At 39.0% G+C, this 12271-nt stretch overlaps 1 protein-coding gene across 1 annotated transcript in view; it reads left to right on the top strand.

Moving 5' to 3' along the window:
* POLR3B (RNA polymerase III subunit B) overlaps window positions 1-12271 on the top strand; it is a 67054-nt gene that overhangs the window by 33215 nt on the left and 21568 nt on the right. The window contains 5 exon segments of the mRNA XM_010712465.3: window positions 1339-1466; window positions 7705-7914; window positions 9765-9923; window positions 10863-10980; window positions 11916-12058. Coding sequence (XP_010710767.1) covers window positions 1339-1466; window positions 7705-7914; window positions 9765-9923; window positions 10863-10980; window positions 11916-12058 — 758 coding nt within the window.

The following is a 12271-nucleotide window of genomic DNA, read 5'->3' as shown; positions in this document are numbered from 1 at the left end:
TTTTTGGCTGCTGAAACAGATTTGTGATTTATACAGGTGCCTGGGACTGTCAGGTGTTTTCACTTGGCTTGGTCCTTAGGGTTTCCAATTCTTTCAGATTCAACTTTCCAGTGGTTTGTGTGTTGTTTCTGTAAGTTCCTGCTAGTCTTTCTCTTAAATATGCACTACCAGGTTGTGCCTCAGCCTTCTTGAGCTTGTAGTGCTTTACCTCTTTATAATGTCATTATAATAAATATTTTTCCAGTTGTTTCATTTGCAGGGTCTTAAAGTTAAGTGATCAAATTCATGTGTTCAATTCAAAAAAATTTCCAAGAGACTTTCCAGATAAGTCAGATATTAAATATGAGATTTGCAGAGTGCAGTGGATTTAGATGTGTGAGACAAGCAATGTATATATACCTATACATATGCTGTGCTTAATATCTCCAGAAATCATGAAAGATGTGCCTTGGACAGGTTTAGTTATAATTATCTTTATTTTAAAATAAAGTGTTTCCTAGTTGCTTATGTTGATTTAAAAAACACACTTGCTTCACCCAAGCTTTATTGTATACTCCATCCTCAGTTATTAGTCACTCTGTGTGCATCCTCACATACGCTAATTTAATTGTCTTCATGGAGCGTGGAATTTCTTAAGCTCATGCCAGGTAGAATGGATTTTTTCTTTTTTCTCAGCCTTTGTACGCCGTGTCTCTGTCTTTTTATTCCTCATCAGTCGTGCCGTATAGCAACATAATTAATATCAAAATATTTGCAGAGCTTTTCAAATAGTGTTTTATTATGGCGTATCATCCATGGTACTGGATCTGGTTTGGAAGCAGATGTTTTCTTTCTAACTGATATTATATAACTGATCTTGGAAAACTAAAACTGTGCTTTGGGGTTTTCTTCAATACCTGAATCTGTCTTGCGTCTCCTTCCTCCACATCCCCTGTAGATTTTTAGATCTCTAGAATGGTAACTTGATGCAGAGGACTCTTGTTACATGAGATGACATTCCTTAAGGCATTTTGGGACTTGCTGTATAAGCTGATGTTTTATTGTCTTGCTGAGCTCCTTCAGGTTGTTGTTACCTAGAGGCTTTTTCTCTCCTTGATGAAACTTTATTCTCCTTTAATTCATTTCATGTGGAAACAGTTAAAATTAGGAAGAAAAAAAAAAGCTAAAAAAAAATATCCCACATTGAATCCATATTTTGAAGTCTTACTGGCTTACATTTTCCTGAGCAAAATTGAATTAAAGAGTTATGAGATACTACTAAATTAAATAACTGATATGTATATGTTTGTTCACAAGCCTTCTCTAACTGATACCCTTTTTTTTTTTTTTATTTTAAAGGGATACAACACATTTGGAGATTGAGCCTTTCACGCTGCTTGGTGTCTGTGCCGGTCTCATTCCATATCCTCACCACAACCAGTCCCCACGAAACACTTACCAGTGTGCCATGGGGAAACAAGCAATGGGTGAGATTATTTGATTTTTACTCCACTTTGGAATATTATGTAGTTTTTGAGGCTGTGTAGAGAAAGTGACAAAACAGAGAAATTCTTTCCTTCTCAACATTAAAGTTTCGCTAGGAAGGGAATACTTCCTTGCTGAGATGAAGTAAGGAAAAGTTACTTCTAAAAAGTTGGAAAAAATAGAAGGAAAAAAAAACAGTTATGCTGAATGGAGAGCATATCTGCAAGTCTTAATAATTACATTTGGAGAAAATGGGTGCACTATTGCTTTTTTTGGGGGGAGGGGGGTAAATCATAATGACTTTGAAGTTTTCAACATAACGGGAGGATTGGCACTCAGGTTTTCTTTTCTCTTTCTGCTGTAATGTGCTATGGGTTTCCAGACAAAAAGAGTTTTTTTTTTTAAAAAAAAAAGCATTCTCACAAAGAGAGACAGTGCAAAGAGAAGTGGTGAAGAGACTTTTCCTCAGTAGCTGAGCAGTTGTCTTTCAAAAGAAAAGTTACACTGACATTATAGAAATGCAACGAGCAAATTACTAAAGAGCACACTTAGTTACTTGCCCACTTCCCACAGCAGCAGTTTAGATTTGGGGCTCTTTTTCTTTTTAAATGAAAAAGGCAATATAATAATGACTTCCCAGGAAATGATTGGAACAAAATTAATTTCTGATCTGTTAATTATTCTTTTTACAAACGTGGCAGCTGATCATTAAATAAAAACCAAACCATTTTCTAAATATGCCATGGTGAGCAATTAACACAAGGTAAGCTCTCATTCTTCCATTCTTACATAGCTAAGCTAGCATTAAAGCATTGCAGTCATATAGGCTGTGATCAAACCAGAGTGAGTGCCGACAAGAATCTGAGCTGCAGTGCATCAGCTCAGACAGCTGCACTCAGACTTGTGCTGTACATGTGCTTGTATTGATGGTGCCTTGGAAGCTGAGTTACTGTAGAACAAAAGCACACCGCTCCTGTTAATGCTGCTCATCTGAACCTCGGCACCTTTAGTGAGGCTTCTCCAGCAGAAATAATATACTAACTGCCTGATACTGAACTGTTGTGGTCAGCCACCAAAATAGCAGAAAAAAAATGCAGATGTGTGTTATCCCCTTTAAATAAAATTTAAAAAAGAGAGAGGGGCGATGCAATCTTTTTTCTTACAGTTCTCCCCCATCCCATTATCTTTCCTCCCACCCCCGAGTCTCTATTTTATGACTATTAGTCTCAGAAGGTTTGGTTAGTTACCACACACAGTTAAGCAGGATCAGTGTGTACAGAAAGCCAATTCAGTATCTGTGGAGTTCTTTTGTAGTTTTCTGTGTGAAGGTTTTTTTCCCCGTTTTGTTTTGAGTGTCATTTGCAATTCATTGTCTGTGTTTTCTGAGGTTGGTGTATTCAGCTGCTTTGACCCTAGGTCTTGCACATTTAGCTCCTTGGATACAATCCTCTGACGTTTCTGCTGACGCTAGGAACACAAAAGCCATTGAATATCTTGAGCAATAAAAAAAGCTTTTGTTTCAGTTTGTTATGACAAAACACCTGACTTTAAGAATAAGAAGCTAGATAAAAGTACATTCTAAATGTTGGCACGTGACCTGAGCTTTGTTTTGCTCTGCCTGAAGTATCTGCGAGCACCCGAACTTTTCTTTAATTACTGCTTTCTAAAAAATACACCCTCAGTGGTAGTATGTAGGGGCAGAAACTATTTTTCTATGCAGCTGTAGCTCAAATGAGATCTAAAGGATAATCCTGAAACAGGTTACACGTAGTTCAGAGTTTACTTATGAGGGCATGTAATGCTGCACTACAAACCCCAAGCTTCTCTGCAGTTCTCCACCCTTTTTTCTTTCCCCATCTCACAATTGCAGACTGGCTCCAAGGTCCATGTTGCCATGTGGAGATTCACATCCAAGTGCACGGTGTCACTCCTGTCTGTCTGAAATTGGGGGGCACAACGGGAGCCCTGTGCTCAGAAGGAGGGCCCTGTGCGCTTGGTCAGCCTTGACCTTTTTTAGAAATATCAGACATAGAGAAAGATGTGGAAGCACAGATAAAGGGAGGGTGCCCGTCAGGTGAGTCAGTGAGGTCTGCAATCCAGCATCCTTGGTGAGTGTTAGGTGTTAAAATACGACCGTCTAAAACATTGAAAAATACCTCTCTTTCTGAGTGGGTCATTTTGTTGGAGGACTGGGGCTGCACTCGGTGTAGTGAGCAAAGTGGATTTCAGTGAGATGATACTGAAATGAAATCGCTGTCATAGACGATGTACCATGTGCTGTACTGCTCTGTCAGTTGTACTGTGAGACTGAGGGGAAGTTGTGCTGGCAAATACAGGAGCAGCTGCGAGGGCCTCAGTGGAAGGCTGACATTTCAGCGCAGAAGTAACAGTAACAGTAGAAGCTTAAAATCTGAGGAATATTTAGGACTAAAATACAAGAATCTGTACTGTTTGAATTCCATGTGTTAGTACAGTAACGTTTAAAATAATCAAAGGTGCCAAAGATTAGATGTGTAATTTTAAATGCGGTTTCTCTGTTACTTCAACTTGCAGGAAATGGGTCGGTTTTATATGCTGTACCTGTGTTACTGAGAAGCGTTACACAAAAGCCTAATGTAAGAAATGAGAACACCCATAGTCCTGCCAGCAGCCCACTGTATTGCACAGGCCTATCTGTGAGGGTGGCTTTGCAAGTCTGCAAAGTTGTGTGTGGTGGTTCCAACCCATATGTTTGACATGAGTCTGAGCAAGGAAGGAAGGCTCTGGGTGTCAATGGTAGCTCCAGCCTGTGAAAGAACAGAGAATATTTGAGGGCAAGTTCAGGGAATGGGCAAGAACACTGATGCAACTTCTGTCGATGGGCTGAGAGCTGAAGTGCTCCCAGGTTCTGTATGGCCAGCCTGTTGGCAGGGACTAAGCCAACAACAAAGCAACACCAGCTTGTGCTGTTCTTCTGGGCTTGCTGCTCTGTGGACAGATCCAGTTCTGGAGCACTTGGGCCCTGTGAGGCAGCCCCTGTCTGGAGCTTCACTCCCTGGCACCTCTTGGGGCAGTAACAAGCCAGATTTCCCCCATAATCTTTGGGACCAATTTTTTAATCTTTCTATCATGAGGAGAATATTTCAGATGCTGAGTGTTCAGATCAGTTAACACATGTAATGTGGAAGAAAATCTGTGAGCTGAGGTGGAGTTTCTCTACAGGGTTCACTGCAGCCTTTAAAATGATTCACCTATTCTCTGTTGGTTTGTGCTCATATAAAGGACAGAGTAATAGAAAATCCATGGTGAAACTAAGGGAAGTACAGAAGTATGGAAGTTCCTGTCTGGACTCGTGCAGTAATATATCCCTTTGTGCTCATATCTCAAGTAGATTAATTTATGTATCTATGTTAATTTTGGTTGTTAAATTTAATCTTGCTTTAAGTAACACACCAGAGGATTGGATAAATGTGTATTCTAGCTGGCTATATGTTCTATCCATCTGATCATTCTCTTGCCCCTCATCTGGATGTGCTCCTACAGGTCCATGCCTCTCCTGTACTGAAGACTCCATACCCGGACACAGTGCTCCTAGTGAGGCTTCACCAGTGCAGAGCAGAGGGGCAGGATCACATCCCTTGTATTGCTGGCCACACTTCTTTTGATGTAGCCCCGAATACAGTTGGCTTTCTGAGCTGTGAGGACACATTGCTGGCTCCTGTCCAGCTTGCCATTGACTAGCACCCCCAGGTCTTTTTTGGGAGGGCTGTGCTCAATCCTTTCATCCCCCATCCTTATATGGATAGTGGGGGGTTGCACCTGGGTTGAGGCCCAGGTGTAAGTCCTTACATTTGGATTTGTTAAACCTCATGAGATTCACCTGGGCCCACTGCTCAAGCCTGTCTAGGTCCCTCTGAGTGGCATCCCATCCCTCAGGTGTTTGATCATTTTACTTGTGTTCTTGAATCATTCTCTACTAACGTTTCTTTCCTGCTAGGATATCCACTACTTGGTCTACATGTACATTTTTCATTTGATATGCTACAACATTCAGCTCTGAGAATTACCTGAATACTTTATTACCGAGGCTCAAAATCTCAGTAATGTCAGTTCTGGTCTGAGAAAGCAGTAACAGTTAGCTGAGCCTTTGAAACACATGAAGCATTGTTACTTTGGCACAGATATAATTTGAATTTGAATTACCTGAAATATGTGAGTGTGTCATCTGTAAACCCTTAGATATAAGGGGTTACTCAGATTGTTCCTAGAGTATAAAAGAAGAAATTTAGCTAAGATCCGACACGCCAGACTTCATCTTGTCTTAGCATCCCTAACCAGTGAACCGTAGTGTGGCATGTATAAGCATCCCAGAGGAGAAAAAAATTGCAAGCATTTCAAAAGAGAAAGTTGAGAAAGCTGGTGTGGCATACTCAGGAGAATATGTCTCTGAACAACAGGGAAATGTACCAGTCTAAAACTTTTAAGATGAGATGTGCAGCAGATAGCCTATCCTGAAAGCACACAGATTATTCATTCTAGGTGCAGAGAAAAAGAGTGGTCTAAAGCTCCATTTTGTTTGGCAGTAGAAATGAAAACATTGTCTTATTCTTAGGCTAGAGTAATATCAGAAGTAAGAGAACAGGTGTTGAGCCTTATTCGGGGATGACTGGGAGAGTCTTCAATGTTGGAAATTCCAGGCCCTGTGAGCTTGCTTCTTGCTGCGTGCAGAAAATACTGCTCTGGGATGAGCTATTTCTTCTTCTAAGAAAAAGACAGGAAAACAGCTGTTCAGAAGCAAGGGATGGATAAAGCCTGTCAAGCATTCTAAATTGTCCCAGGTGTTTAAGAGCATTGTGCTTGTGGCTTCACGTTTACTTCCTAGATCCAAGAAAAGTCTAGGCCTGCAAGATGGTTTATAAGATGTTTGTTTTTGACATTATTTGTTGAGGTATCTCCCTGTTCTCATCCCTGAGAATGGTGGTTCAGAACAGTGAGCCTAGCAGTAGCAGCCCAGTAGGTCTTTGGAACTGCCCGTGATGCTGCCTGCATTTAAATAATTGATATTCTAGGTGTTTTATTTAAATGCAGACAATTGGAAATTGCAAGTATCTGCATATAAAACATAAAGCCCTTAAGAGCAGCTTTGTGTTCAGCTATGTTATATGCTGGCCATGTGAAGTCTTCATTATAGTCAGGCTGCTTTGACCTTTCTTTGAAAAAAGCCACTCTTTGAAATTGCAGGAGAAATTGGAAAGGTTCTGAAAGACTTAGTTCTTCAGCACATGTACTGCAGAATATTTAGTACTTCAGCTTTTCAGGCTATAATTTCTTAATTGCTTAGAGACATAGCATAGTCCTGGTACAGCAAACTAATAACATACGATTGCCTTAACTTTTGTTCTGCTACACAACAGTTTATGTTTCCCTGCTGGGTGTTAATTATTTTTTCCTCAGATTTCAGGAGACACTCTGGCAGTCAGATGGGACAGGGCCAAAAATTTCAGTCTCAAGCTGGGAGGTCTATACAAAGGATTGAATTCTGAACTGTAAATTTAAAATTAATTTCATGTAGAAAGACAAATATATTGTGGGTGAACTTCTACTGTAGTCTTTCTAGCAACGGCGTCTCTAATTTCAGAAAGTAAATCAGTCTTGGCTGCTGCTAGCTGTATGCTTTGTTTGTGCTTTGTGATACTGTAGCACAGGCTGCTGTTAAACTAATTATTGCCAAGAAAAAGGAAGAAAATACAAAGTAGAAGACACAGAGATCGATCCAGAGTTCCCCTTGAACTCAATGGGAGTCTTTCTGTTGGTTCTGATATGACTTTTGGATCACGGCTTCAGCTCTTAAAAATTCTGTGGCTATTGCGACAGTAACAACAAACTTAATACTTGTGCTGTTATTCAGTGTCATGGTTTTAAAAGAATCTTACTTGCATTAGGTCACAAAAGACAATAGTTTGATTTCTTTTGTTGTTCTTTTTGCCTTGATGCTTAGGTTTTTCAACAAAAAAAAATAATCTTTCAGTAAGTTTAAAATAACAAAACCTCTTGGAGCTTTATCTGAGTGTAATAATGGGAAGTTGTTTTGCTTCAGTCTCTTATATGATTTTTTTTCATGAGGAATTCATCTTACTATATGAAATTTTTCAGTTTGTCAGTTTGTTTCGTTTCTATGCATGTTGGTAATTTTTTGCTAAGAAACACTTTTTTCTAGGAAACCCACTGACGTTCAGACTGTTGTTTTTCTTTTACATACAGGTACTATTGGATACAATCAAAGAAACAGGATAGATACTCTTATGTATCTTCTTGCCTATCCACAAAAGCCAATGGTAAAAACAAAAACAATTGAACTTATAGATTTTGAGAAACTGCCTGCTGGACAGAATGCCACAGTTGCTGTCATGAGCTACAGTGGTTACGATATTGAAGATGCTCTTGTCCTAAACAAAGCTTCTTTGGACAGAGGTAAGAACCACCAATTCTTCTCCATTGTGTGCTGCAATACGTATTTTAATAACCTTGTTGTCTCATGGTGTTATCATATAATACATTTTATTGCTCTTACAAACAGTTAGAAACAGTCTTCAAAACCACTTTGGGTGCTTTTGTTTTCTGCATATACAGTGACTGTAATTCCATGGTTGTAATAGTTGGGTGAAGTTGCCAACGTGTGAATAAACTCTTGAGTGTATAAGAACCTATGACTGACTTTTGACTTCAAGTAAAAAAGGAGAAATGGTCTCTTTGGAAATATTTAGCTTAGCCAAAAAAAAAAAAAAAGCATTGTATAAAATGTCTGTGGTACTTGCTTTCTAGATGGTTGCCTAAGACTTTCATCAGTGCTAACAGAGGTCTCATTTTTGTCAATAATGAAAGCAATATATAAAAATAGATTTTTGAATGTATTCAGAAAGTGTGTGTAACGCGTGGTGTTTTGTGTCACTGTGACCTTGATGCTCTGAGGGCACAGTAACAGTATTGCTTTCTGTGGAAAATAATAGTATTGCCTAAAACAAAATAATATTTATTCTGAGATAAGTTAATTTCTTCTTTCTTTAAAAATACGAAATTAAAACCAATGCACTGCATGTGTCTTTCAATGTACATAAGCACCAAATAGGAGCTAACAAAATGAAATCTGTATTTGTGCTATTCTGGCCTGTGTCATCCTCTCCACAGATCTCAGAGTTTTATGTTAATGCTGCTGGGGATAGGGCAGAGTTCCCTGAAAACTTGGTGTCTCTTCTCTCTCTCCTCAATAAATTCCCTTAAGAGGAGACGTAATGCAGTGTGATCAAATCGGTTTATTTTTGGGTGGCCAAAATCAGTTTCTTCCATGACTTTATTCCAACCCCTTACACCCTTCCTCCCTGTTGCTAGGCAGCAATAATAGTGTTCCTAGACATGTATCTTTGGCATTAATGTCTGATGCATTTAATTTATGCCTCCTTTTCTAAAACAACAACAGGCATGATTTAAAAGTGAATGTTTTCTTTTCTGGTAGACTGGTAGCATTTACAGAGCGAGCTGTGGTGCCTGTCAGGAGTTACTTGACATAATCTAACAATATAGATGTACTGTATGTGGCCACAGCCATCTTTCAAATGGACTAAAATGATGTAGGATTGTTAGAAAGCACCACTCCTGGCTGTCTATAACTCTAAGTGTGATGGAAGTTTAGTAGTATGGCTAGTTGCTGCACCTAGAGAGAAACATCCAAAGGTGCTGCTTCTCTCATCTAGATGAGCTAACTCTACATGTAATTATATTCATATACGCGTATATGTATGTGTGTGTGTACCTATAAATCTCATGTAATTCATACTTCTTGGAACTGGAAGAAAATGGACTGATAGTATGAAACACTCACTAATCGCTTTCCTGGTAAGCTAGGCTTTCTCAGCAACAAGCATGAGTAAAAGTTTGGGTCCTTTAGAACCACCAAAAGGAAGAGGGGCTGTTCTCATCCTGTTTAAACATCTCCTCTATGGTACGTCTGTGTGTGGACCACCAAAGATAAGAAAAATGGTGTATGTGTGTACAGGACTATAGGAGGGGTTGACAGAACTTCAGAATTGGTGTGCAGTCCTGTGTTTAAAAAGTAATAGCATACATGATCTGATTTTAAATTGTGAGCTACTAGGTGCCTTTGTGCAGTGGCAGGTACGCATATTCACAATGATGAATAATCTGTTAAAAATACATTATATTTCATAGCTTAGTGTGTGTTTCAGCATTCTTTTTTGTTTTGTTCTGATAACATGTTATAAAGAATTTTTGAACTCCTGTGCAAAAGAGTTTGTGTTACGTTTTAGGTTTTGGAAGGTGTCTCGTGTACAAGAATGCCAAATGTACACTGAAGCGTTATACAAACCAGACGTTTGACAAAGTGATGGGTCCGATGTTGGATGCAGCTACTCGCAAACCAATCTGGCGCCATGAAATCTTAGATGCTGATGGTATCTGCTCTCCTGGTATGTCAGACTGCATGTTTAGGCATAGCACCTACTGAATCTGAAGTAGACATGAATGTTCTGTTACAATTTCTTGTGCGCTTTGTTTTGTTCTTAGTGTATTTTTTTTCTTGTTGTGGACAATGTTATAGTGGAAAATGTTTAAATGTTGCCTTGTGAAAGCAACATGGTACCTGATACTGTGGGTGTGTTGGTTGGTTTTTTGATGGGTAGGCATGGGAAAGAGAGGTGCTTAAGTAGAAAATTTATACTGTGAGTCCTAACTTTTTCACTGATTCACTGTTATGAAGTAGTACTCTTCTTACATCCCCAAAATGGCAGACTTCTAATATTGCAGTTTTTTACTGGTTCCATCTATCGTGTTTTTTTGTCGTTGACTTTTAAGGAGAGATTTTTAATTATTTTTCATTATTAAAACCTCCTAGCATATTGTCAGCTAATGCAACTGCCTGAGGAAGTAAGACTTCGTCATTTTAACACTTCAGAAATAAATTTTGAGGGAGAGAGGAAAACAAATATGATGGGAAATGCGATTGGGCAGGGAAAGAGAGACTAAGAGTGCTCTTGCACAGCTCATTGTGGATGTTATGTAATGTCCAGACATTTAGGGGGAAATTCTAAAATTAATTACAGTGTTGCTTGTTAATTTTCTCCTTATGGCAAATGACCTTAGATGCCTTTTCATATTTATATTTATATTTAGACCTTGGGTATATTCGACAGCTCTTTTCAGAATGCCCTCAACACACAACTGTTCTGTTTTGATTACCAAAAAAGCTGGTTTGATGATTCCCTTACCATGGGATATTCAATAGTATAACATGACCTACTTCCTGGATGTGTTCCTTACAGTTTGTCTTCCAGTACTCCTTATTTTGTAGCTTTGAATGTATTTCTAATATAGGTAGCCAGATGCATTTTATTTTCTGTTTGATGTAGGTGAAAAAGTAGAAAATAAACAAGTCCTTGTGAACAAATCAATGCCAACAGTGACCCAGACACCTCTGGAAGGAAGCAGTGTGCCACAGCAACCACAGTACAAAGACGTGCCAGTAACGTATGTTGCATCTTGACTTTCTACCTGGGGAAGGTAGCATAGAGGAAAGGTCCCACTGTACAAGGAACACTTCTGAAAATATGTGTATAGAGAGGAATCATTAAGAGAGTTTCCCAGGAGAATCCAAGAAAAAAGTGATGACACTGTGAGCAAGGAGTGGTGTCATACATAGCTTAAGCAATGGAGAAAAAGGAGAGAAGCAGAACAAGTGGGAGGGCAGAGAACATATGTGTGCTCAGTGAGGGGCTGCATCTCCTCCACGCAGACACTCAGAAAACACTGACTGCTGCTCAGCCCTCATTTTTCCAGGTAGGAGTCCAGAAGATGGAGGCCTTCCTATCTTAGAGGCTGATGGTGACTGATGGTCAGCTTGTTCTGGCCACTCCAAGCAGATGTTCTTTACCAAAGCAACAAATGAATAAGAAAAGACAATTAAAAAGACTTTTTCCCTTAGCGTCCTGAAAGATCAGAAGGATTCTGAGATGAAAACTTTGAAGTAAAATACATAAATTAGAAAGCATGAAGAGTTTTTCACTATTTAGTCGGCAATAGCTTTGGCATGTTGATAAACTACTGGAGAGCAAGACAAAAAATGGCGTCTAGGTCAGAAAAGCAGATATAGCCATGCTGCATTTCTCTGTGATTCAGAACCAATAGGAAGCTGAAGATTATTCCTACAAGATACTGCAAAGTTCTTCTCTTTCTGTATCCCATACTGTGTTCTGCCCATCATTTGTTTCTATACCAGTACATGATATTATGCCTTCATTCTGTTCTTAAATTATTTTAGAATATTTCTTAAGCTCCTTTCTTCAGTTATAATCCTGGCTCCATTAAGGCTGCATTTCAGCCAGAAACTTAACAATAAGCAGGTACTTGTTTTTAACTTCTTTTGTTTTTAAATGTAAAATTCATGTTCTGTCTTCTTTTGCTAGTTATAAAGGTGCTACTGATTCCTATATTGAAAAAGTAATGATTTCATCAAATGCAGAGGATGCTTTCTTGATCAAAATGTTGTTGAGGCAAACAAGGCGCCCAGAAATTGGAGATAAATTTAGCAGTCGTCATGGGCAGAAAGGTAAGCTATGTATTTAATAAAAATAAATACATGTTGAGTATTCCCATCACATATGTGCATCATGCATGATTCAGATATTTTACGACTGCAGTGGTAGAAGTATTCCTTATTGGTTGAGTTTGCCTAATGTAGCAATTATGTTTCTGGAAAGTGAAGGAGGAATCAGCAAACCAAACTGTTGATATATGAACCTAGAAAGTAGGGTAGGTGTCC

The sequence above is a fragment of the Meleagris gallopavo genome, chromosome 1, assembly GCF_000146605.3.
Source record: "Meleagris gallopavo isolate NT-WF06-2002-E0010 breed Aviagen turkey brand Nicholas breeding stock chromosome 1, Turkey_5.1, whole genome shotgun sequence".
NCBI classification, from domain to species: Eukaryota; Metazoa; Chordata; class Aves; order Galliformes; family Phasianidae; genus Meleagris; species Meleagris gallopavo.
The sequence above is the reverse complement of the archived record's forward strand: the minus strand, read 5'-3'. Positions and strand labels throughout refer to the sequence as shown.